The sequence below is a fragment of the Chelonia mydas genome, chromosome 25, assembly GCF_015237465.2.
Source record: "Chelonia mydas isolate rCheMyd1 chromosome 25, rCheMyd1.pri.v2, whole genome shotgun sequence".
Taxonomy (NCBI): domain Eukaryota; kingdom Metazoa; phylum Chordata; order Testudines; family Cheloniidae; genus Chelonia; species Chelonia mydas.
Genome location: NC_057858.1, coordinates 6,692,771 through 6,715,982, shown reverse-complemented (window position 1 = coordinate 6,715,982; position 23,212 = coordinate 6,692,771). Strand labels below are relative to the sequence as shown.

At 57.0% G+C, this 23,212-nt stretch overlaps 2 protein-coding genes and 1 long non-coding RNA gene across 3 annotated transcripts in view; 1 reads left to right on the top strand and 2 right to left on the bottom strand.

Moving 5' to 3' along the window:
* Positions 1-1,104, bottom strand: part of MYO1F (myosin IF) — a 46,223-nt gene extending 45,119 nt beyond the window's left edge. The window contains exon 1 of the mRNA XM_037885775.2: positions 903-1,104. Coding sequence (XP_037741703.1) covers positions 903-905 — 3 coding nt within the window. The 5' untranslated portion in view covers positions 906-1,104. The remainder of the gene's footprint in view (positions 1-902) is intronic.
* Positions 50-8,947, top strand: LOC119564468. The gene is made up of 4 exons (XR_005223362.2): positions 50-531; positions 1,065-1,901; positions 2,478-7,770; positions 8,652-8,947. It is a non-coding gene; the product is annotated as an uncharacterized LOC119564468 (long non-coding RNA).
* ADAMTS10 (ADAM metallopeptidase with thrombospondin type 1 motif 10) overlaps positions 7,643-23,212 on the bottom strand; it is a 103,368-nt gene continuing 87,798 nt past the window's right edge. The window contains exons 16-25 of the mRNA XM_037885954.2: positions 22,482-22,615; positions 20,916-21,039; positions 20,363-20,443; positions 18,181-18,344; positions 17,577-17,703; positions 16,525-16,654; positions 15,134-15,338; positions 11,677-11,853; positions 9,929-10,085; positions 7,643-9,407 (exon numbers count right to left, since the gene is read on the bottom strand). Of these exons, the coding sequence (XP_037741882.1) occupies positions 9,298-9,407; positions 9,929-10,085; positions 11,677-11,853; positions 15,134-15,338; positions 16,525-16,654; positions 17,577-17,703; positions 18,181-18,344; positions 20,363-20,443; positions 20,916-21,039; positions 22,482-22,615 (1,409 nt within the window). The 3' untranslated portion in view covers positions 7,643-9,297. The remainder of the gene's footprint in view (positions 9,408-9,928; positions 10,086-11,676; positions 11,854-15,133; positions 15,339-16,524; positions 16,655-17,576; positions 17,704-18,180; positions 18,345-20,362; positions 20,444-20,915; positions 21,040-22,481; positions 22,616-23,212) is intronic.

The following is a 23,212-nucleotide window of genomic DNA, read 5'->3' as shown; positions in this document are numbered from 1 at the left end:
ATCTGTATCACTGGAGGGCAACACCGAGCTCCCTCTCGGTCATGTTGTGATGCCCAATAGCAGGCCAAAGAGTTACAGCTTTCTGTAGCTCCCAGAGGTGGCACCTCCTGACACCAGGTTCGACAGCAGCGGAGAGGTCCCCCATTGCAACACTGACACAGCTCACACCTGCCTAGCTGGCAGAGCCCGAGCTGGGCTGTGGTCTCTGCCTTGCTCTCTTCGTGCGTGGAGATGACGGTGCCGCTGAAAGGCCGAAGCAGCAGGAACACTTCTGAGAAGCAGGGCCAGCACGTCAGGGTCCCTCCAGCCCCCTGGGTAGCTCACAGGCCCCGGTGGGCAGGGCCAGGGAAATCAAAAGCACCACGCTGCCTGAACCCCTCCATCACCATCAGTCCCTAGCCCCCAGGTACAGCGCCGACCCTCACCCCCAGCGCAAACAGCCCCCGACAGCCAGGCCCTACCCTGGGCAGCTGCGGGTGAGAATCCAGCTGAACAACGGCCACAGATAAGGAACAAGCCAGCATGCGGCCGGTAAGCAGAACATCCCCCCTGCTGCCAGCATCCAGCCCGCTGGGCTCCCCAGCGCCCCCCGCTATTCCCTGGCCCTCCCCTGCGGACCTGGACGACGCAGGGATGTTAATTCTCATTCAGCCCCAGCCCTACAGGGGCTCACCTGGCAGCCCCAGGGTGTTACTGGGGAGGAAGCAATGACTCCAGTGGGTGCAGGGGCAGGGCGCAGTGACACGCGGTGAGTGCAGAGCAGGGCCAGGTGCAGTGACCCCAGTGGGTTCAGGGGAAGGGAAGGGTGCAGTGACCCCAGTGAGTGCAGGGATGCCCAACAGTGGCAGAGCAGGGGGCAGTGCCCTGGCCTTTGCAGCATGGCTCTGATCTGCTCTACTTACCATGGTGTCCCTGCAGCCTGGGGGTCCTGCTCTTCCTGCTGCAGCCCCGAGACGGGGTGGGGTCGGGTCCTCGGGGAGGGGCTGCTCTGGGCTCCTGTCACTGGGGATCAGGGAACATGGTCACTCCTTGACACTGACTCTCCTCACTTTGCTTTTCTGCAGCAACTGACAAAAGTGCAACTAAAATGAGGACTGGTTTCCTTTGTCACCCCTCCCCCCCTGCTTCCTCATTTGAAGCTGAGTGGTGAAGGGGAGGGGGGGAGCAAGTGCTGTCCACCTGTGCGAGCTGGCACTGGGCACGGGGAAGCACCCACTGGGCACCCATGCCTGGGGTGTGGAGCAGGAATAGCGCCACGAGGAATAGCGCTCTCGAACAGCCTGGCATTTGGGCGGCAGCTGGCTGCCTGGGGAAGCATATGGCTCTGGAGGGGCTCTGAGCAGTGCCTGCTGGAAGTTGAGATTACAAAACAATTTCCATTCTAAGCAGCTGTTTTCCAACTCCCATGGATTCTGGGCTGAAATGAGCCTCCGGGCTCAAGCGGATTATGGTTTAATTTATCTACTGTTTTGCTTGTGCAAAGTTTGAGCAAAATCTCCTGGATCAGTTTTGACTGGCTGAGCCCCACCCCACTCTTGCCCTCCCCTTCCTGTCTGCAAAACCGATGGCTGCCCTGGGTGTGCTGCAAAGATAACTCCAAGCTGGCTGCGCTCTGACACCCGCCTGCACAGAGCCCTCGGCAAGGAGCATGGCTTGCGGCTGGGACCACGCTTGATAAAATGACACGGCTAAAACGGGAACAAATCCATGGCTGCCTAGCACTTCCCAAGCGTTGCCATGTGTCACGCTGCAGCCGAGCAGGGGCCGAACTCACATCCCCCCTGTGGCAAAAGCACAGGCCCCTGCCTCATCTGCTAAAGGTGAATCTCCTTTAAGCAGTACGGGGCCTATGCCACACAGCTGAATCTTTCTAATCCATCTGCTCAAGGACAGTGGTCCAGGTAAGCGCACACACACTAGCCAGTTCATTGCAGGAATACACCACAGGCACCGGAGCAGGGATCCCAGCTTTAGGCCGAGCCCCCTGATGTTTAGGGCTGCTCCTGTCCTGGGTGCGAGGCTCAGGGCCATCGCTAATAAAGCCACAGCCCTTCTGAGCATGCTCAGTCAGGAGCCGCGAATGTACTTGTGAAAGCAGCCCCTAGTGAAGCCCCGCCCATTTGTGACATCACAACCGACTGTCCCCGCCCAGCCCCAATCGGTGTTGCCTGCTTTGGAGACAATGGGCCAGGTTTTCATCAGCGCCCAGCCAGTGAGCTCCCTGGGGCTCCTCCCGCTCTGCAAAGGGGCCGCTCCCTGCATGGGCAGCACGTTACCGACGGCGCCGCTGGCTGGGCCAGGGCCGCCCCCTGATTCAAATGCAGACAGACAGTGGGGGAAATCACCTGCTAACTAACCAGGAAGTCATGGCATGGCTCCAGCCCATAATACTCTGGTGACCACTTTACTGCATCCCTCTTAATGTACAGCCCGGAAATAGCCTTATAAATAACCAGGGGCTCTTCTCTCACGCACAGCGGAGCGCCTCTCTGTGGCAGTGGGGAGCACTGGTCCAACTCCCCCAGGCTCCTGGTCCACCAGTTCTGTAGACACCCCCATCTCGGACATTCCCATCAAAACTGCATCTGTTCCTGGCCTTGGCTCCTCCAGGTGGTTGCCACCCAAGGGCGGAGGTGCCTGCATGTCATTCTGCTCCCGAGGGCCTTACCATCCAACCATCGCTTCACTGGACTTGAAAAGACAAGGGGCCAATTTGCTCGAGGATGGTACCTGGGATCGACGCTGGCTGGAGTGTATTGAAACGTTGGGTACAGCCCATCCCATGTCATAGAATCATAGAATATCAGGGTTGGAAGGGACCTCAGGAGGTCATCTAGTCCAACCCCCTGCTCAAAGCAGGACCATCCCCAATTTTTGCCCTAGATCCCTAAATGGCCCCCTCAAGGATTGAACTCACAACCCTGGGTTTAGCAGGTCAATGCTCCAACCACTGAGCTATCCCTCCACACTTGGGCCCAGCTCTTTGTCTTTAGTGTAATAGGCATGGGGTTGTTTTCGGAAAGCTTGTTGCCTAAGCACTTCCCCCTCCAGGCTGGGATGGATTAGATCCACATGAGCTCTTATCTTCCTGCCCATCGATAGCCAGGTGGGCTCGCACCCAGCGCAGTCAGAGCACTGGTTCTGTATTTCCAGGGAAATCGAGCTAGCTTCATTCCCGAGCTGCCATTAATCATCTTTTCATCCCCTCTTTAAAGATCCTCTCAGCTCTCTCTGTGAGGCCATTGCAGGCTGGATGAGATGGGGAAGTTTGAATAGGTTTAATCCCATGTTTGTTCAGAAAGTCTTTGAATTCCATGCTTGTAAAAGCTGGTCCATTGTCTGTGCCGAGGACCCCCTGGTAGCCCGTGTGAGGTTTAAGGCTGTCAGAGCCTTTCCCAGGTAGCAGTGCAGGTCATTGAGCTCATCACATGCTCATGGGGCAATTTGATGCCTGGCATCAGGGAGGGACAAGGGAAAAGTGTCAAATCGTTGCAGGTCTCCTGGGCCTTGGGCCAGTGGCATATGCTGTTTGCTGCCGTCTACAAGAGTCTGCAAACTTCCGCTTTCAAGGTGACCTGCAAAGCGTGTGCATGTACGTGCCCACGTGTATGTGTGTGGCATGTATGCGATGTGTGCACACACAGGTGTGTGTGTGTGTGTGTGTCCATATGCATGCATGTGTGTGCATTTTCTAGCCAGTGCCAATCTGACCCCCGAGCAATAGTGTTTAACAGCCGTTACCGTCGCACAGCTCTGGGCGGCCTGTGCAAAGTGTGGGTGAACTCGCTGCAGTTCCTAGGGGAGCCCCACGCTTGTCCCCCTCGTCGGCAGCCTCGTGAGAGAGGCCCCAGCACTGGGCTGCGGAGTTGGGCCTCCCCTCTCGCACCCAGAGACGCTCACTCCCAGGGCGGGCCGGCCAACTGGCTGAGTCAAACGGGAGTGAAGCAGGGCTGGGGCTGGGGATAAACAGGGCAGTTCGGGGCTTGCGAGCCTTTATTTGGCTCCACATTCTTGTAAAACCCCAAAAGGCTGCTGCTGATCTCGCTGGCAAAGTCAGCAAGGAAAGGACTGGCAGATAACGACCAGCTTTGCTGCTCCCGCTGGTGGAGGACGCTGATGGGTCGTGCCTGGGGAGAGGCTTGTCCTGTCCTGCGGAGCTGTCCTCTCTGCAGCGCCTGAGCGATTCCGCTCATGGGCCCAGCGAACAAGACTGGCCTTTTTCTCAACCCGTAGGAGAGAGGGGGCTGGACAGGGCTGGGCTTTTGGGGCATCGGTTAGCTGTGCCTTGCGCTGCTGCGTGTCTCCTTGGGCCGATGGCGGCGCATTAAAGGGTTATGTCACGCGGGTCAGTTCGGCGGATGTCGATGATGGAGAGGCGCGTGTGAAACCAAATGCCAGCGAAAAAACTGGCAGGCAACTGACACGCCTAAGCCAGCATGGGAGCTGCATGCCAGCTAACCTTGTCTGTGCAGAAACAAAGGGAAATGATCAACCAAGAACCACTGACAATCACAGGAAACGGACGCCATTGAGGTACACCCACATGTGGAGCACTATGAATAGCCAGGCAGAGATGGTCTTTAGAAACGCCTACTGTGTCTAGTCTCAAACCCCGGTGTGATGATCAGAGGCACCGGTCACAGCGTAACCAACAAATGGCTGCGTACCCGCTCAGCCCCCTTGGGCGTTAGCAGGGATTGAAACTTGGCCCATCACCACTACGGGTGCAGGCCGCAGAGTCTCGAGCCAAACGAGAGCTCCTGTAACTGGGCGACAGTCGTAGCCTTGTGCAGCTGGATGCTCAGGAAACGATACCGTTGCCTGTATTTGCAGCAGGCGTCCAATCTGACCCAGGAGGAATTAATGATCTCCGGGCAGGTAAATATACAGCCAAAAAACGTCCCCGTCGTTTTGTTGGTTCGCTGGAGTTTTGCTCATTTACCAGGCTCCAGTCCCGCAGCGGCTCAAGTCCCTCAAGCCCCTTGTCGTTCAAATGCGCTGTCGTCAGAAACGTTCAAACTCGGCTGCCTGGAGCGAGACCCCTCCAGCTGAATGTAGCCACCCAGATGTAGAGGCAGCCTGATTTGCAGAGGCACCGAATGTGCACAAACCCGCCAGCGCGGGGGGGGTGGCAATCAGCAAATCAGACTGCTTATTTCAGACTGGGCTTTGAAAGGCTCTTTAAGGAAATTAGGCAGTGGGGGAAGGGCACCTATGGATTTAGGGGTCCAACTGTGGGCCCTCAGGGTTGAACATTTTGGCTTGTGTTTGCCCCTTTTCACGGCTGGGGGCCATCACTCATTAGGGATAACTAGTAGCATTTGGCAAAGAAAAGAAACACCCGTGGAAGGAGCTGGATTGTACGTGCGATCGCTTGGAAAGCCACATGCACTGCTGCGGTCCTTGCTCAGCAGGTGCAAAGAGTAGCTAAGAAGCGTAAGGGCTTATCTCAGGAGGATCTTACATCTCTGCAAGTGAAGGGGTGATTCTGCGATACGCCCTCCCAGGGCAGGGAGGGGCCCAGAATAAACAAGCAGCCAGGGTTAACGGATCTACCAAGCTCTGAACACTACAGCAAGACCTACGTAACTAGGGCGCTGTTCTTCTGTGTGTCTGCAGTGTGATGCTGGTGAGCTGGGACAGGTCACCCTCCTGCTATTGATTGCTCCACACACAGGACCATATTATGGAATAAGTCTCCTAAATTCCGCCTGCCCACTGACAAATCCCTGCCCATTCGTAAGAACAGAGTTATAATGCCAGCCACTAAACGGTAGTGAACCACCACACCCGCAATTCTTTAGCATGCAACCAGGACCGCAGATCTGGTCTATGCTGGGGATATTTGCATCCCTGCAATTCTACACCGTAGCGGCAACACAGAGTAAGCCATACGGGGTCAGCCCCATAGTGCATCAGTGCAGGATGTCTGCACTAGGGGGTGGGAGGAAGGGATGTTGCAGAGATGGGTTTTATGGGTTTTATCCCAAGAAGCCATAAATCTGGCCAGTGGGGAAGCTGGAACAAGAGGTGATCAAATGAATTAAAGTCCTCAGCTCCACCGCTGCGTTAAGGGTCATTTAGTGTCTCAGGCTTTGCTGTTAGATTTGAAAAAATGGGAACATTATAAACCAGCACTAAGAGACCCAGCCTCCTGTTGGGCAATCTGGCCATGGCAAGTGATGGTTTGATTTTTGTTTCTCTCATATGGAACAAGAAGAAAGCAGGATTTCCTGCCCCGAAACTAGTTCAGACTTGGAGGAGTGTTGTGCATGGATGCAGAAGGACATCTAGTGGCTGATAACTGCACTGCACCCCAGGTTCCTACAGGCCAGTTTCCTTCCCTGAGATGATCATCTGGCTACGTCTGGAGGACAGAAGTCGGACAATGGTGACAGCTATTGAATCACCCAGGCCAATTCCTGAAGCAGTTCAGGTTTGATCCTCGCTGCAGCTGGGCAGAGGCAACTAGTGTTGCCAGCGCTGGGGATATTTGGGGGTTTTCTTAAAGCCCCAACTCCTGGAATCAGGCTGGTTTGCCAGAATCCCCACGTTCGTTTCAAAAGAAAAGGTTCCAGCCCTCATGGCAACAGAGATGGAAAACGTGAGGTGAGTGCACCTGAGAGGCTCAGAAAAGCCCCCCCCCCCTTACTAGTTAAAAGAATCTTGTGATTTGGGGGGTCTGATTCCTCATTTTTGAACCCAGGGAGTTGGCCATATAATGTCTTCGGGAGCCTCAGGATGCTGAGCTAAGCTGGCCACTTTCTCATAGATTCAGTGTCTTTCCTTTGGCTGCTTGCTCCTGTCTGATCGCAAGACTGGCTGCATTCAGCCCTTCTCCTCATTCCAGCCAGGCAGGACCCAGGTAAAACACTCCCCACCTGCCACTCACCGTGATGTCCTGGCCCATCCTTCAGGGTGGTGGCACGTATGCATGGTGCAGGGATAGGCGTCGTCTGCTCCAGAGATGGGTGGGAAGCTCCTATGGGCTGAAGCCATGAGACAAACCTGCAGGGAGCAGCCGGCTGGGATCCAATGACAAGGCAGGAGGGGAAGGGAAGAGCGGGCAAGTCACCTGGCAGAAAGGAGGCAGCAAAGCAGGTGCAAATGCAACGTGTCCTGTCCCCAAGCTTAGCAATCATCCTCCCTCCTCTGCGCCTCTAGGGATCCAGAGCTCGCCTTGTCCCGGGCCGCTCCAGAGACCCTGGGGAGGAATTTCTCCAGTCCACTTCCCCACCTTGACAGTAAACACTTTTAGATCCTCTCTTGCCTGGGAGTTATGGGGGAACCCCCGCAATGCCGATTGGGTCAGGGGAGGACAGGGATGGCAAAGGTGCGCAGTCCTGTGTCAATCCAAAACACGTCCTGCTCCCCAGGGTGGAGGGTGATGGGGGGGGGAGTCCGCAGGGTGGGTCAGGGTGGCTTGGAACGGGCCACTGGGCAGATGGGAGGCAGCTGAGCGCCCAGCGCAGGGCCCCAGGCCATCCAGGCAGGAGCGGGGCGAGCTGAGAAATGACACTCGGACCAGAAGCTGCCCGGGATGGTAGCTACTCCTTTATTATAAATCATGCCGGTATTTTGCGCCTTCTTCTCAGAGTTAGTATTTTAAACAATTTTTGTTATAATATATTTATATAAAATCGTGAAAACAACGCCTCCCCCCCCGGAGTAAGCGTCGGAATGGAACATTCCACCAGGAAGGAAGACAATTAATACCCACGCGCCAGCCTATCAGGAGCCAGCCAGCACCCGAGAGGCTGTGATTGGCTGGTGAGTGGATGATGCTGTAGCAGGTATATTAATAGCTAGAGACACTGGGGCAAGGGAGGAGAGAGATGTTCGTCGTTCCTGCACCGGACAGGCGGTCTGCAAATGGAACAGACCCCCGGGCCTGGGCCTTGTGTTGCTTCGTTATGATGGGATTTAAAAAAAAAAAAAATCCATGTTCTTTCCACATTGGAAACTCAGGTCCTGTCTAGCCCTGTTTTTCCTGGAAGACTCTGTGGAGAGCTGGGGAAAATCACCGGACGATGACACCACACTTAGCAAGGCAGCGGCACCTGAATCTTGACAGGAGACAGCTCTGCTTTCCACGGCTAAGGCCTCAGGCCCCAGAAGGCAGGGCCCTGGACTGGGATTCAGGAGACCCAGGTTCAATTCCAGGCTTTACGGGTGACCTTGGGCAAATCACTTCCTCCTTGTGTTTCCTCTTCCAACCTTTCTCTGTCCTGTCTATTTAGATTGGAAGCTCGTCTGTCTCTTATTATGTACACGTACAGCACCTGGCACCACAAGGCCCTGACTCAGCTGGGGTTTCTAGGTACACTCCTGTGATACAAATAATAATAAAAGGCTTCAGAAAACCCATGTTTTTAACACCCTTCCCCTCCCAATTCATCCGGTGTCACTTCCTTGGGGACGATCAGTATCCGACCACTTCTCCAGTCATCCACAGAGTCTTCCAGGGGAGACAAGGCTTGAACGAACCAAACAATCCCGCCCCTCCCACCCCAGCAGTCTTGCCTCATCCATCATAAAGAAGCCCAAAGGCACAAGCCAAGGGTTGTCCTTGGCAGGTTGATGCTCCACACAGCTAAAATCTTTCTCCTCTTCTTGCTCTCCTAGTTTTCCCCGGGCGCCCGCTGGCATAGGGCAGGACGGACTGCTCCATTCACTCAGTCCCCCTCCCCGGCCCGAGGCCTGCTTCCCAGCGCCATGGCAGCCATGGAGCACGCTCAGTTTCCCAGAGGCGGACAGCGATGCCCTTCAGGAGACCCGGCACGGAGCAAGGCGAGAGCAGGACCAGAGCATGCTGATTGGCTGTCGAGGACCACCCTGCCCTCCCCAGTGTGGCGGGCAGGGTTGTTGGCACCATCTGGAGGCTGTTGGCTGGTGCCCGCAGGACCCAGCTGTGCTACTAAATAAATAACAAATGTCAGAATTTCAAGTAATGTCCTTGTTGCCACACTCTCCCCAGCTCTGCCCTCTCCCGGCACGGTGACCGGCTCCGTTGTGGCCGCAGAGATCTCCCCGCTCCTCCCGTGCTTTGTGCTGCCGGTCTCCAGAGTGGCACACGCGTTGGCAGTGGTTTAACTGAGGCTCCCGCCACGGGGGTTCTTGTGGGGTTGGGGTCGGGGGGTGAGGGGGTGTCGCCGGCTCGCACCAGAAGCACGACCAGTGTTTGGGTTGAATCCTTTGGAGATTCCCGGGGGTGGAGGGGAACGGCACGGCACGGCTTGGCTGCCCTCCGGCATTGCTTTCGCCTTCCAGTTTTCCTACAGGGGTCGCCTTGCTCCTTTAATGCCCCTGGCACGTTTTACAGCACATCTGTCGGAAGTAGGTCCGGCTGCAGAACTTGAACTTCAACACCAGGGGGCAGTAGGCGACCTTGTTCACATCCTTGCATTCTGCAGGGAGCCCAGAGGGAAAGGGATTAGAGACCCAGCTGTGCACTGGGGGCGGGGGCGCTAGTCTACATAAGCAGGGTAGAGAATGGGCTCCGAGCACCCCCCGCCCCCAGTGGAACTCCCCCAAACTCTACGAAAGTGTTGTTGCTCAGGGCCCAGTCTCCATGGACTGGCTGCCAAGGAGCAAACGGGGTGAACCCCACACAACGGCAATGAACCGAGCTCGGGATGGGGAATCTTACAGGGAGATCAAGGCCTCTCCTCCCAGGGGTCCCACAGTGCTCGGCAATCTCACCCGGACAAAGTACATGCAGGAGCCACTTCACCCCCGCCCCCCACGAGGGCAACAGGTTCAGTGCTGACCCAGAGGGGAGAGCGCCCCTTACTGAGACCCACAGCTCCGTGCAGGGATATTGGGGTCAGCACGGACCCAGAGGGGAGATTTCGAACCCGGCTGTTAGCAACGGACAGGATTTAGATTTGAAGCTCTCTCTCCTGCATCGGCGTGGCCTGGCCGGTACCTTCGGGGCTCTCGGTAGGTCCTGATTTGCACCTCGCTTCACACTGCTGCATGCCCGCAGGCTTCAGGCTCTCCCCGCAGTCGCCGGACGGCTGCCCCGTGTGGGTCAAGCACTGGACGGAGCGCCTCTGCTGGCCGAGGCCGCACTGGGCGGAGCACTGTGGGGGGGACGGGGGACAGGGCAGAGTCAGACCTGCCCTGTGGTGCACTGCTAATGGGGAGGGGGCTGAGCCTGGCTTCTCCCAGGGCTGCAGCCTGGCCACTGTGTTTAACCCAGCCCTTGAGGGCTGCAGATTGCTGTTTCCAGCTGGCTACAGGGACTTCTATGCACCGAGCAGATCAATGCAGTCCAGCTGCCTTTATAGGCTTGATCCAAGCCTACTGGCCCTCCCCCTGCACACCCTAAATAGCTGTTATGTTGGAGAGTCCAACCCTCCACCCCTACACTGCCCTGAACTACAGAGCCCAGTTCTCGGTACATTTACTAATCCAGCCGTCCACCCATCAGTAACTGGGGCACTGCCTAGTCCACGGAGACAAAGGCGGCCTGCCTGTGCCCGAGTGGAGGGAAGGTCCATCAGCTCAGTTCCCCTGGCTGGACATCCCTTAGTGGTTGATAGCAGAGGGGTTCAAAGGCTGGACTCCTGGGCTCTCGGGGAAGGGGCTGGGATGCTAAGGGGTGGGGACAACAGCCATGTCCAGGTAAATAAGGGCCCCCTTTGGGAAGGAAAGAGGAACAGACTTAAGGGCACCTCTCCCCTTTATCTGCCCGGATCCCACCTGGCCACAGCTTGGGGGCTCCTTGTCTCACTTCTCCCCATTGCAGGCAAGAAGCAGGGGCTGAAACTTCAGGGCTGAGTGGGAAGAAGGTGCCCGGCTGACTCCAGGAGGGGGCCTGGCGGCTGGGACACAAGCCAGCCTGATCGCTCCACCTACCCCGGGGAAGGGGGACAGGGAGAAGGAGCCCCAAAGGTGGCAAAGCAGCGGCTCCGAGCTCGCAAAGGGAGGCGTTTCATTTGCCCAGTGGGCTAGTCAGCACAGGGACCCCAGGGACCAGGCAAGAGATAAGGCCTGAGCAGCTGGAGCAGGGCAGAGCGCGGGGCTCAACAGAGAGGCGTCCCAGGGGCACACGCAGCAAACCTGCGCCAGCCAAGCAGGGACTCCAGCCAGGCCTAGGCAAGACTGGCCCAGGCGACCAGGAGCCACCGCCCGCCACCGCGCTGGTGCCCACTGGAAGCAGAGCGCTCCCTGGCATGCAGCCGGATGTCTGTCTGCGGACTCCAAGGGCACGTCTACACGGCTGCTAAATTGCCGTGCAGACGTTGGGCTCAGGCTGGAGCCTGGGCTCTGGGACTCCACGATGGGGGCGAGTCTCAGCCTGGACGCCAGCCAGACCCCGCGTCTCATCACTGCTATTTCTAGCCCCGCAGTTGTGAGTTATTTATGGCAGTGTAGACGTGCCCTAGGAGCCGAATGGGGCCGTATGGCTATAGCGGAGGGCAGACATTGCGCTAAGGCGAACAGGTACCTGCGGGCAAGGGGACTGGGGCGGGGCTGTTTGCTGCGGTCAGTCAGTGTCTGCCTGGCGGCCTGGGTTCTCTTGCTTTTCCACCCATGCTGCATTACTTCAATTCCCTGTGGTGCAGCACCCCCTGGTGGTCCCACATGGGAGATCACCTGGGTTCCCCACCCCAAGGCCACAGAGTGGGCTGGGAACTCCTGGGACTGTGGCAGGAGATCATTCAGTACCTCTCCCCATTCGCCAGTCACCCACCGCGGGGGCGGGCAGCGTCGCAGGTTGCACCTCATGCTGGTCGGGGGCTTGGTGTTCTCGGGGCACTGCGAGGTTGCCAGGGTCGTGCTGTGGTCGCCGCTTTTGCAAAGCACAATGCGGTGGCGGAAACCAGGCCCACAGCTCGGGGTGCACTGCAAAGAGGAGACCCATGAAACTTGGGGTGCCCTGCAAAGGGCAGGCTCAGCTTTAGGGGGCACAGGAAAGAAAAGTTTCAAGAGTAGCAACCGTGTTAGTCTGTATCTGCAAAAAGGAAAGGAGGACCTGTGGCACCTTATAAGAGACTAACAAATTTATTTGAGCATAAGCTTTCCTGAGCTACAGCTCACTTCATGCATCCGATGAAGTGAGCTGTAGCTCACAAAAGCTTATGCTCAAATAAATTTGTTAGTCTCTAAGGTGCCACAAGTACTCCTTTTGTTTTTGAGGAAAGAAAAGATACACTGATCTCAGGGGGCATGGAGAATCTCCCCATTCCCTCTCCACCCAAGGGCGTACAAGGTAAAGGTCTGAGCAACAGCAGGCCCCATGCCCTTTGTCACCCACACATTTCAGCCTGCCAATGCCCAAGTGAAGAAGACACCATGCCAAAAAGATAATACTGAGTCCTGACATGAGTGCAGGGGACCGGACTAGATGACCTCTCGAGGTCCCTTCCAGTTCCAGGATTCTAAGATCCCAACTCCGGGAGGCAAATATGGGTCATGCAGGAAACTTACAAAGGCCGTGGGATCCCTTCCCTTAGCACAGCTGAGTTTGTGAGCTCAAGGCACTCCCATCCTGCTCAGCACTCCCAACCATGTACACCCCAGGCTCACACATGACATTACACAGAGCAGTATCTGGTCCACTAACAGTCAAGTATTAGCATCTTCGTGGCCTTGGGCTGTGCCACTGGGCCACTGCCCATCACGCTGGCCAATACGGCCTATTGTTTCCTTGCGCTCCCCCATCTGTCTGTGCCCCAGGGGTGTCGCTTGTCTATTTAGAATGGAAGCTCTCTGGGGCAGAGACTGTCCTTCCATTGTTTGTCCAGTGCCTAGCCCAGGGGGGTCCTGGGCCATGACTGGGGCTGCTAGGAACTACAGTAATACAAAAATAAAATAATGAATAAATGACACTTTCTTTAAATTAGGTGCCAACCAGGACCTTGCTTCGAATGGGGGGTCTCCATGGCTCAGTACCTTTGGATTTCCCCTTCTTGAGACAAGCCACTAAGCCAGCAAGCTTTATCCCTCCTGGCTGCTTCGGCACTCCGGGCTGAGATGCCAAACTCATTTCACTTGTGGTCAGAGGCTAGGGACGTACTGACCCTCCGCGCTACCTTAGCTCTCAGAAGTTTGTGGTAACACTAGCTAGACATGTCAGCTAATGAAGCCCTAGGCTTGGCCCTCCCAGCTCAGAGGATGGCAAAACTTAGAACTGGAAAAGGTACCGAGAAGCACAACCAAAATGATCCAGGGCATGGAACAGCTTCCATATGAGGAGAGATTAAAAAGACTGGAACAGTTCAGTTTTGAAGAGAGATGACTAAGGGGGGCGATAGGCTCGAGGTCTATGAAATCAAGACTGGGGTGGAGAAAGTGAATAGCGAAATGTTATTTACTCCTTATCAGACCTAAGGCTGCGAGTCCATCATGGATTTCGTGACTTTCCGGAACGTCTGCAGCGGCCGGTGCTGGCTCAGGGGCTACCTGAGCCGGGCAGCTCCTGGGCCAGCAGCAGCAGTTAGGTGTGTGGGAGGGGGCTCAGGGCTAGGGGTCGGGCGGTGCAGGGGGCGCTTACCTCGGGGCTCCCCGGCTCCCACTGGCATGGCCCTGCAGGTCCTCCTAGGTGGAGGGGCCAGGGGGCTCCCCATGCTGCCCGCCTACGAGCTGCAGGGACATGCGGATTGGGTGGGGAGCCCCTGCCAGCCCGGCCAACCCTCCTGCTCCCAGCACCAGTGGGGGTCCTGGGCTGGGCGCCACTGCCCGCTTCCCCCAGCGGGATCCTGGGTCACCTCTCCCAGCACCAGCTGTGCCCCCGGAGCACCCCCCCAGAGCACCCACGGCTCCCGCCCAAGTTTTAGTCAGGGGTATATAGTACAAGTCATGGACAGGTCACGGGCCGTGAATTTTTGTTTACTGCCCATGAATTGTCCATGACTTTTACTAAAATACCCTTGACTAAAACGTAGCCTTATTCATAACACAAGAACTAGGGGCTCACCCAATGAAATGAATAGGCAGCAGGTTTAAAACAAACAAAAGGAACCAAATCAGAGGGGTAGTCGGAAGTATTTCTTCACACAATGCACAGTCAACTTGTGGAACTCGTTGCCAGGGAATGTTGCGAAGGCCAACATTATAACGGGGTCCAAAAAAAGAACTAGGTAGGTCCATGAATGACTATTAGCCAAGCTGGTCAGGGATGTAACCCCAGGCTCTGCGTGTCCCTAGCCTCTGACTGCCAGAAGCTGGGAGTGGACGACAGGGGATGGATCACTCAATAATTGCCCTCTTCCGTTCATTTCCTCTGACGCACCTGGCATTGGCCACTATTGGAACACAAGATACTGGGCAAGATGGACCATTGATCTGAACCACTCTGGCCGTTCTTAGGACCTGATGCAGCCGACGTGCTCAGCATGGGGCAGACACTGTGAAGTCACCCAGGTTCCCGCCCAGTGGCAAAGCCTCGTTAGGTCCCACCTAGTCATAGAATCATAGAATCATAGAATATCAGGGTTGGAAGGGACCCCAGAAGGTCATCTAGTCCAACCCCCTGCTCGAAGCAGGACCAATTCCCAGTTAAATCATCCCAGCCAGGGCTTTGTCAAGCCTGACCTTAAAAACCTCTAAGGAAGGAGATTCTACCACCTCCCTAGGTAACGCATTCCAGTGTTTCACCACCCTCTTAGTGAAAAAGTTTTTCCTAATATCCAATCTAAACCTCCCCCATTGCAATTTGAGACCATTACTCCTCGTTCTGTCATCTGCTACCATTGAGAACAGTCTAGAGCCATCCTCTTTGGAACCCCCTTTCAGGTAGTTGAAAGCAGCTATCAAATCCCCCCTCATTCTTCTCTTCTGCAGACTAAACAATCCCAGCTCCCTCAGCCTCTCCTCATAAGTCATGTGCTCTAGACCCCTAATCATTTTTGTTGCCCTTCGCTGGACTCTCTCCAATTTATCCACATCCTTCTTGTAGTGTGGGGCCCAAAACTGGACACAGTACTCCAGATGAGGCCTCACCAGTGTCGAATAGTCCATCTCCTTGGTAAGTGCAGGACTGTGCCCTGCATGGGGCAGTACCCCTCCGTCAATGGCACTGTAGGCCCTGGACAGCCTTGACCTGCCGTAATGAATGGAGCACAGCAGGGCCCAAGCTATAAGGAGCCAGGGGATTCTGAGAGCCTGTGCGATGGGCCCTTACCTCTGACCAGTCCAGAGCAGCCCATTCTGGGGGGCACGTTTGGTTATTGCAGGGCTCGTGCATCTTGGGCCTGGGTTGGGAACAGGAGCCATCGTCCAGGATTTTCTCCTCGGTGGCAGCGATCTTCCTGCGGCAGACGACGCTGCGGGTGCGGACGCCCTCGTTGCAGCTCCGGCTGCATTCGGACCAGTTCCCGATCACCCAGCTGGGGAAAGAGACAAGCGTTGGCAGCTAGGAGCGAAGCTTGACCCTGGGCAGCCGTTGTCTGAACCCAGCTCTAGGAGCCAGCAACCCCAGAGTACATCTACGCAGCCCGCGCAGTGAGCCTCCGAGCCTGGGGTGACAGATTTGGCTAGCTCGGCTCGTGCTAGCTCTCTGAAAATAGCTGTGTAGACAGTGCGTTGAGGTTGTGGCTCGGGCTGGAGCTCGGGTCCTGAAGCTACACGGCTATTTATACAAGTCCTGCTACCCTTAGGCTGTCTGCACCCTCTGGGCTAAGAGGCTGGCTCCCACAGGCTGAGTACACATACCCCGAGTCCTCCCCGGCCTCGCACGGACTGGCTTTGCACCGGTCATTTAATCTCTGCACGTACAGCGGGGACAATGACACCGACTTGCGGGGCTGGGTCTGTGCATGTTTCTAAGGAGACGCACAGAGAAGGTGCTAAGTTTGCGGGGAGAGGGGCACATGGTGGGGAGAGGGGGTACAATGACTCTGGGAGAAATTCCGCTTTACTGATGAACCTTCTGGCCAGCAGACCCCCCACACTCTATGAACCCATCCCCTGCACTAGTTTAGTGGATAAGGGCCCTGGACAGGGACTGGGGTTCTAGACCTGGCTCTGCCACTGACCTTGGGCAAGTCACTGCCGCTCTGTGCCTCAGTTTCCCCCGCTGTAAAACGGGGACAGTGCTATTGTCCTCCTTTGTGAAGCACTTTGAGGTGAAAAGCGCTGGATATTATTATTAGTGACAGAGCGGAAAGATAACATAATACCACACCCTTGCCATCCTCTGACACCTTTCCTCTGGGGAGCCCAGTGGCGCCACACAGACTTTAGTGCCTTGCTGAGTATGATCATCACCCCCGGACGCTGGATTGACTCCACCCAGGAGCCTGTGGCCATGTCTGGAACGGAACCACAAGGATCATCCTTTCTCCCAGAGGGAAGAGAGACGGGGGAAACTGACTCGGGGGAACTGATTCAGGGGAAGAAAAAAGATGGAAGAACCTGCTTTGCTGATTCAGGGAGAGAGCAGGCACTACATCCATTCTCCACCTCGATCCAGCCCTGCTTCTCCAGCCAAGAATCCCTCCAGTAGTTCCCCAGCCCAGCCGCCCCATGATCCCCAACAGCAGACACCGTTCCCAGACCGGTGACCGCACTCACGTGGGTGGACATGGCTCAGTGTTGCATGGCCTCTCCTTCTCCGGTAATTTGGTTTCAGGGCTACAGAAATGGTTGAAGACTGTGGAGCTGTCGGCCTGTTTCTTGCATATGACGGACTGGACTTGGCTGCCTGCGGGGGACGGGGGGGAAGGGAAAGGGAAGAGAGAAATAGCTCTGGCCTGGTTCCAGAGTTTAGGATGCACCACCCAGCTGCTCACTCTGGGTCTACAGGGGGGCACAACCACTTGTCACTCCAGAGACAAGGATGCCCTTAAGTTTCTGTTTAAAGCCAAGTTTTCCATCATCTCTAAAATCTACAACTCCTGACAGGTGGGGCTGAAAACTGGTAGGTCAGGTCAGGGCCCAGGGCAAAGTTTGTCGAGAAAATCTGAGGGCATTTGATCAAGGGGTTCGTGCACCCAGAAGAAAACCAACCTGGTTTTGAAAGCCTTGTAACCCTTTTTTGAGCAGGATTAGGGGGGCCTATCCTGCGCTCCCCTTGCTGAGGACTGCTGCCCCGTGCAAAACCAAGGCCCCTAACATCAAAGTTGAAAGATCACTCAGTCTTGGTTTTGAAAGTGCCTCTGTCTTCTTCTGAATATTTGCTCAGCCCCTCGTAGCCAGGTTCAGCCAGAAACCCCACAGAAACCATGGCTTCAGCCCAAAGGATTCTGGGAAGCATCTGTCTGAGGCAGACCAGTTCACAGATGCAGAGATTTAAAGGCCAGAGGGGACCATTAGTCCAACCTCCAGCCTAACACACGTCATTGAATTTCAAGTGTATCATTTCAACCCAGTGACCTTTATCAGCCACTCTTGGGGTCCGGCCAAAGAACAATGTCCAGGACATGTGACAAGACCTGTTGTCTACGCAGCTTTGTTGACTGACACTGAGTTGCAAGCGGTTGAGAGTGAGGTCCTGGTCTGAGAGCCCCATTAGACCAATATGGCTCCCAAAGCAAGTCCCCATGCATGGCGTCTTGTGCCTGGGAGTCAAGGGAGTTGCAGACACTACACCGCTACCCCTGCCAAAGTACAGTCAAACCTCTCACCCCCTGCACAGATAGCTGAGCATTTGGTCCATGGGGTGTAGTGCCAGGAGTACTGGGTCAAGGAGCCTCGGGTGATGGGCGCGTTGAACTTGTACTGAATCCCCGGCAGCTCTGCCCGCACGAGAACCTGTGGAGAAAGGGGCTGTCAGTGCACTGGGGCCAACGTGCCACCAGAGCCGAGCGTGGGCCCATCGCGTGGTGTGTCCCAGGACCCCCACCAGGCTCTCCAAGCTCTGCTGGGCTTCCCTTGCCTTCCCAGCTCTGAAACCACCGGGAGTCGATATCCATCGACTCTGGCCACGGTGCAGCAGGGCAGCATGGAGGCGTGAAGCCAGTGTGCTCAGCAGAGCAGTGATCAGGAGGGACCACGGATCCAGGGCAGCCAAAACCCGCTTTCTTTCCAAAGCCTGGCTCTGTGGTGTAATGGGCCCTCTGTTCCAGGGCAGGGATCTGAGAAGAATTTGGCCCCTATGATGCCAATGTCCCTGTATCCCGGACTAGTGCTAACTGTGGTGCATGTGTCAGGAATGGGGATAATCGATTGGGATGGGTTAGCAGTGGCCAGGCAGGCAGGGCCAGGGGGACGGAAAGGGCCATTACCAACCATGACAATGAGAGTGGCATTGGTAGGTCCTAAGGCCTCCAGCGATTCGGGGTCATCCTGAGATCTCCTGTAGTGGAACGTCGTCCCGGCGACATCAAAGTGCCTGGGCGGGTCGATGGAGAGCTTCCCGTTGATGAAATACTCGTCGTTCTCCCCTTTCAGCGCTGGAAGGACAGGCGAGGCGAGGGTCCTCAGTGCGGAGGGGACTGCCAGCTATTTCCCGGCCTGCACTGCCTCCCACAACCGAGTTAATGGGTAAAGCTAGGAGGCTATGGAGTCTTTTTGAAAGCAACTCTGCCATGGGAATCATGGGGCATGGCTTCTAATACACCCCTCACCATAGTATCAGGGCACTGGGATTTCCTCCACCCGCCGTGACACCATAACAATGCTTAGCCTGCCATCCAGCGCTTTCCAGCCATTGCTCTTCATCCACTGTTACAGCCGGGGAAGTACCATTGTCCCCATTTTATAGATCGAGACACTGAGGTGCACGCAAATTAAGTGACTTGGTCAAGGCCAGGGACAGAGCTGGGACTAGCAGCCCAGTATCTGGATTCACAGTCTGTGCCCAAGCCACACTAAAGATGCCATAGTGGGACAGGGCTTAACCAGCCAGCTTGGTGGCACCGGGGATGGTAACCAGGGCACCAGACTAGCACATGGCAGTTCATACCCCGGTAGTGTAAAACAGTGGCCACAGGCTATACGCAGAGACCCCAGACACTCGAGAGACACTCGAGATCTTCCAGGCCCGAAATGCAGCTTCTAGACCCTGTGCTAAAGGAATACCCCGTGGGCGGTGAGCGCGTGGGCGGGACTACAGCTGGCCGTTGTAGTCGCCGAAGTCGGTCACTAGAGGGAGACATGATCTCTCTCGCACACACCCACACTAAGCCCGTGTGTTACACGAAGGCCCACGGGTAAGTTTCTAATGGCTGCACTGTTGTTGCTGTTAACGTGCTCTTTCCCATGATGCTTTGGAGCAGGGTGGATGGTCCCGCGTTGGTGAGAAATGCGGGGGAGACTCGTTCCCCTCCAGGCTGGAAATCGCATGAGCACTGCCCGGACGGGCACTGCAGCTGCAGGGGACTCCGCGGTCCTGTGCTGGCCGCAGGGAGAGATGCTGGCTGTTACTCCGGGGACAGAGGCAGGTTTGGGTAGTGCCTTTCCACAGGTATGATGGGCTCACAAGTGTCCCAGCCAGGCAGGCCCCATTAGAGGGGGGCGTAAAATCCCAGCCTGCACCTTAGCCAGGAACATCCCCGGTGACGTGTATGCACCAGTAAATCATTTCTGGTGGACTGGAAAGACTAGGGGAGCCCTGGTCTGTCCGACACCAGGGCAGGCTCTGCTCCGGGATGCTGCTCCCCTGGAACCGGCATAAGGGAGCTGGCCCGAGGGGTCCTTTACCCGGCCGGCACCAGCGCGGGCCCTGTTAGCAAATGCTGCTCCCCCTGAACTGCAGGGAAACCCCAGCTTAGGGAGCTCCCTCCCATGGGACCTCAGTGCAGGCTCTGGAATCTGCCATGTTTCAAGCTCACCTGGCAGGTGACCTGCCGGGGGATGTTTACATTCCCCTCCCTTCCTCTCCCCTCGCTGTAATGGCTGCCGATCGCTTGAGAAAAGCAACGAGCCAGAGTCTGGCTGGAAAGCCGAGCCTGAGCAAAACGCAAGACCGTCTCATTTTGAACCCCCAGCCGAACATGCTGGCTCCAAGGGAAGTGCCAAGGAGCCAGGGATAGCGCCGGGGCGTGGGGTTTGTGTGGGGTTACATTGCTGACCAGAGGTGGAGCTGCATCGAGATAGGGGGCATCTACACCACACACAAACACACCACTGGCCCCGAAACAGCTCCCCCATCATGCTTTGCAAACTTAACCAGGCACCGTGGCTTTGCCAGCAGATGCCACCCCTAGGGAAGGGGAAAATCTTTTCTCAGTGGTTAGCTACCGAGTGTTGAGAATACTTCACCCAACTGCCCCCTCAGGCTGGCACCTAAAACCCTCCCAGCTCCCCCTCCAGAGGAGATCTGCCAGGCAGGTCTTGCCCACACAACACCCACAGAGAAGGGCGCCTTGGCACTGAACGGGTGTCTGACTGGGATTTCATTGGCTCTCCATCGTGACTCTCCCTGACCCCCAGCGTCACCCCTGAGCTGCAGACCCTGCTGTTTTCTCACCCAGGTAGTTGAGAGAGAGGTTCAGCTCCCGGATATCAATGTGCACCGAGCCCTTGGGGATCCAGATCACCTCCCTGTAACCTGGAAGACAACCCCAGGGCGTGGGGTTAGCAGGGCAACCGAGCCATGCTGGGATCGGAGAGACTGTGTGGGATTGCCTGGGTAGGAGGAGACCACCTGAGCCCAGCACAGGGAAATCAAGTCAAGGACCCCAGAATAGCCCAGAGGCATATCGGTCCCCCAGGGCAGGGAGCCCATGGGCATATCCAACCCCCACCTCGGGGAGCCCACGGGTGTATCCGACGACCCCCACCCCACCCCGGGGACCCAATGGCCGTATCTGACCCCCACATCCCTGGGAGCCCACGGGTGTACCCGACATCCCCCACCCGGGGAGCCCACAGGCGTACCCGACCCCCTCAACCCCACCCCAGGGAGCCCCTGGGTGTATCCGACCCCCCCATCTCCTGAGATAAAGGCATTGAACCAGAAGGAAACGAGGGGTGGGTAAATCAAGCCTTGCTGTGTCCCAGCTGGGCCGGACGCTCCTTACCCCCCTCGGGCAGGGACTGGTTGAAAATGCCTTCAATGGTCTCGCAGGTACTCCCGTCTCCCCCACACACGCGGCACTTGTCCTCCTTCAAGTCAGAGCCAAGGACGCGGTCACAGCCCACGTGCTGGAGGGACAGAGCAGGGGGGATTATGCGCCTGCATGGGGTGCTGGCCTCCAACTGACCAGACCTCCAGACGGCCATTCTGGTGTCACGTGGGGGGGGGGGGGGTCAGACATCCCCTTTGCCTCCCTTTTACTCCTGCCCCCTCCCCCTCCCAGCCGTGGGGGCTCAGCATGGCTCCCCTGTCTTTCTGCCACCCCTGGGGGCTGGCAAGAGAAAGGGGTGTGAGCCTGGGGCCCAAAACAAAATCCGCCTTTCCCCATCCGCACCCCGAGTGCCCTGGGTGAAGGGCTGAGCGTGTGTGTGTGGGATGCCGTGATGGAATCCACCCTCCTTACTGTGGGGAGGATTCAGCGCATCCTCTCCACAATCTGCTTGGAGGCTCCTGACACATGGAGCTTCGGGAGCTCCCTCTCCATGCCAGGCCATTTGGGTATGAGGGATGCCCCCTTTTCCCCTGCACAGCCCTGCCACTCCGCGAAGGAAATGCCCCAGATCTCTATGGCCCTGCAACGGCCAGAGCTGGCCCTGATATCTGGAGGGCTTGGCTCTGCAGCACCTGGCTGGAAATCTCATGAGGAGAGGCTCCATGGTCCTTCCGGCCTCCGGCCAGCCTGGGCCCTTCACCCTTGCTGGGTCCTGGACCTCCCACTGCAGGCGCAGGGTCAGGCCAGCGTGTCTCCGGGCCCTGATGCTGAACGCTCATCGGCCGGAGGCGGAACGTGCAGCTGCCCCGAGGGAGGAGGAGGAGGAGGAAGGCGACATTTTCAAAGGGAGGAAGGAAGGGACGCCCTGTGCTTGTAATTAGCAGCCCCTGTGTGACGGGCTGATTCCTGCCGGGCTTCCACCGCGCTCTGGGGTCCTTCACAGCACAGGCCCCAGCAGCTGGAAGGGGCAGGCTGGGCCTACCTCCAACTTCCCAGAGACTTCTGCTTATGTAGCCATGCCCTCTCAGACCCGGGAGGGACGCTCAGGCCCCGCCAGCTCCCGCATACCTTCTCCAGAGCTCTGAGGGCTTTGCCTGTCTTCTTCTCAGGGCAATGCGCAGCTACCTTCATGGCCACCCACTCAGGTGGGGGAAGCCTCAGGCCCCGAGCCTGTCACACAGTAATGCTAAGCACCCACAGCGCCCTCCCAGACAGGGCACGTCAGGGCTATAGCCCGCACTCCACAGATGGGGAAACCGAGGCACGGGAGGTGGGCTGACTTGCTCCGGGTCACAAAGAGTCAGCAGCAGAGCTGAGTCCATGAGACCCCAGGCAAGTGGGAGAGTAGCTGGCTCTGCTCTTTAACTGCTGTGCCGTGAGGGGGCAGCTGAGCTCCCCACCGACAGCCAAGGCACATGAGAAGGGCCCGCAGAGCACAGGAGAGGGGCTGCGTGCCTGCAGGGAAGCCCCCGCCTCATCCCAGCTCCCGCCCCAGCACCCCCTGACCTCGGCAAGTACCTTGCACTCCCCATTGACACAGATGTCATTGGAGTCCTGCCGGCAGGGCGTCCCGTCCACCACGGCCGCTGCCCGCTCCGTGTAGAAGTTGAAGCCCTCGGCCAGGCAGTTGAGAGAACAGGATTTCACACCCCCTGCAAGAGAAAGGGAGGCGGTTCCATCTGCTCCAGCACAGCGACAGGCAGAGGAGAAATGGCTAGGGCCCTCCCAAATTCACGGTCAACGTCGTGGTCATAGGGTTTTTAAAATGGTAAATTTCATGATTTCAGCTATTTAAATCTGAAATTTCAGTGTTGTCATTGTTGGGGTCCTGACCCAAAAAGGAGCTGGGGGGTGGGGGTGTTGCAAGGTTATTGTAGGGGGGCTGCGGTACCGCTACCCTGACTTCTGCGCTGCTGCCTTCAGAGCTGGGCGGCTGGAGAGCGGCGGCTGCTGGCTGGGATCCCCGCTCTGAAGGCAGAGCCGTCGCCAGCAGCAGTGCGGAAGTAAGGGTGGCCTGGTACGGTCTCGCCACCCTGACTTCTGCGCTGCCTTCAGATCTGGGCGCCCGGCAAACCACCGCCGCTCTTCGGCCGCCCAGCTCTGAAGGCAGCACAGAAGTAAGGGTGGCAATACCGCCCCTCCCACCCCCCGCAATATAACCTTGTGATCCCCTTGCAACTCCCTGTTGGGTCCGGACCCCCAGTTTGAGAAACGCTGGTTTCCCCCGTGAAGTCTGTATAGTATAGGGT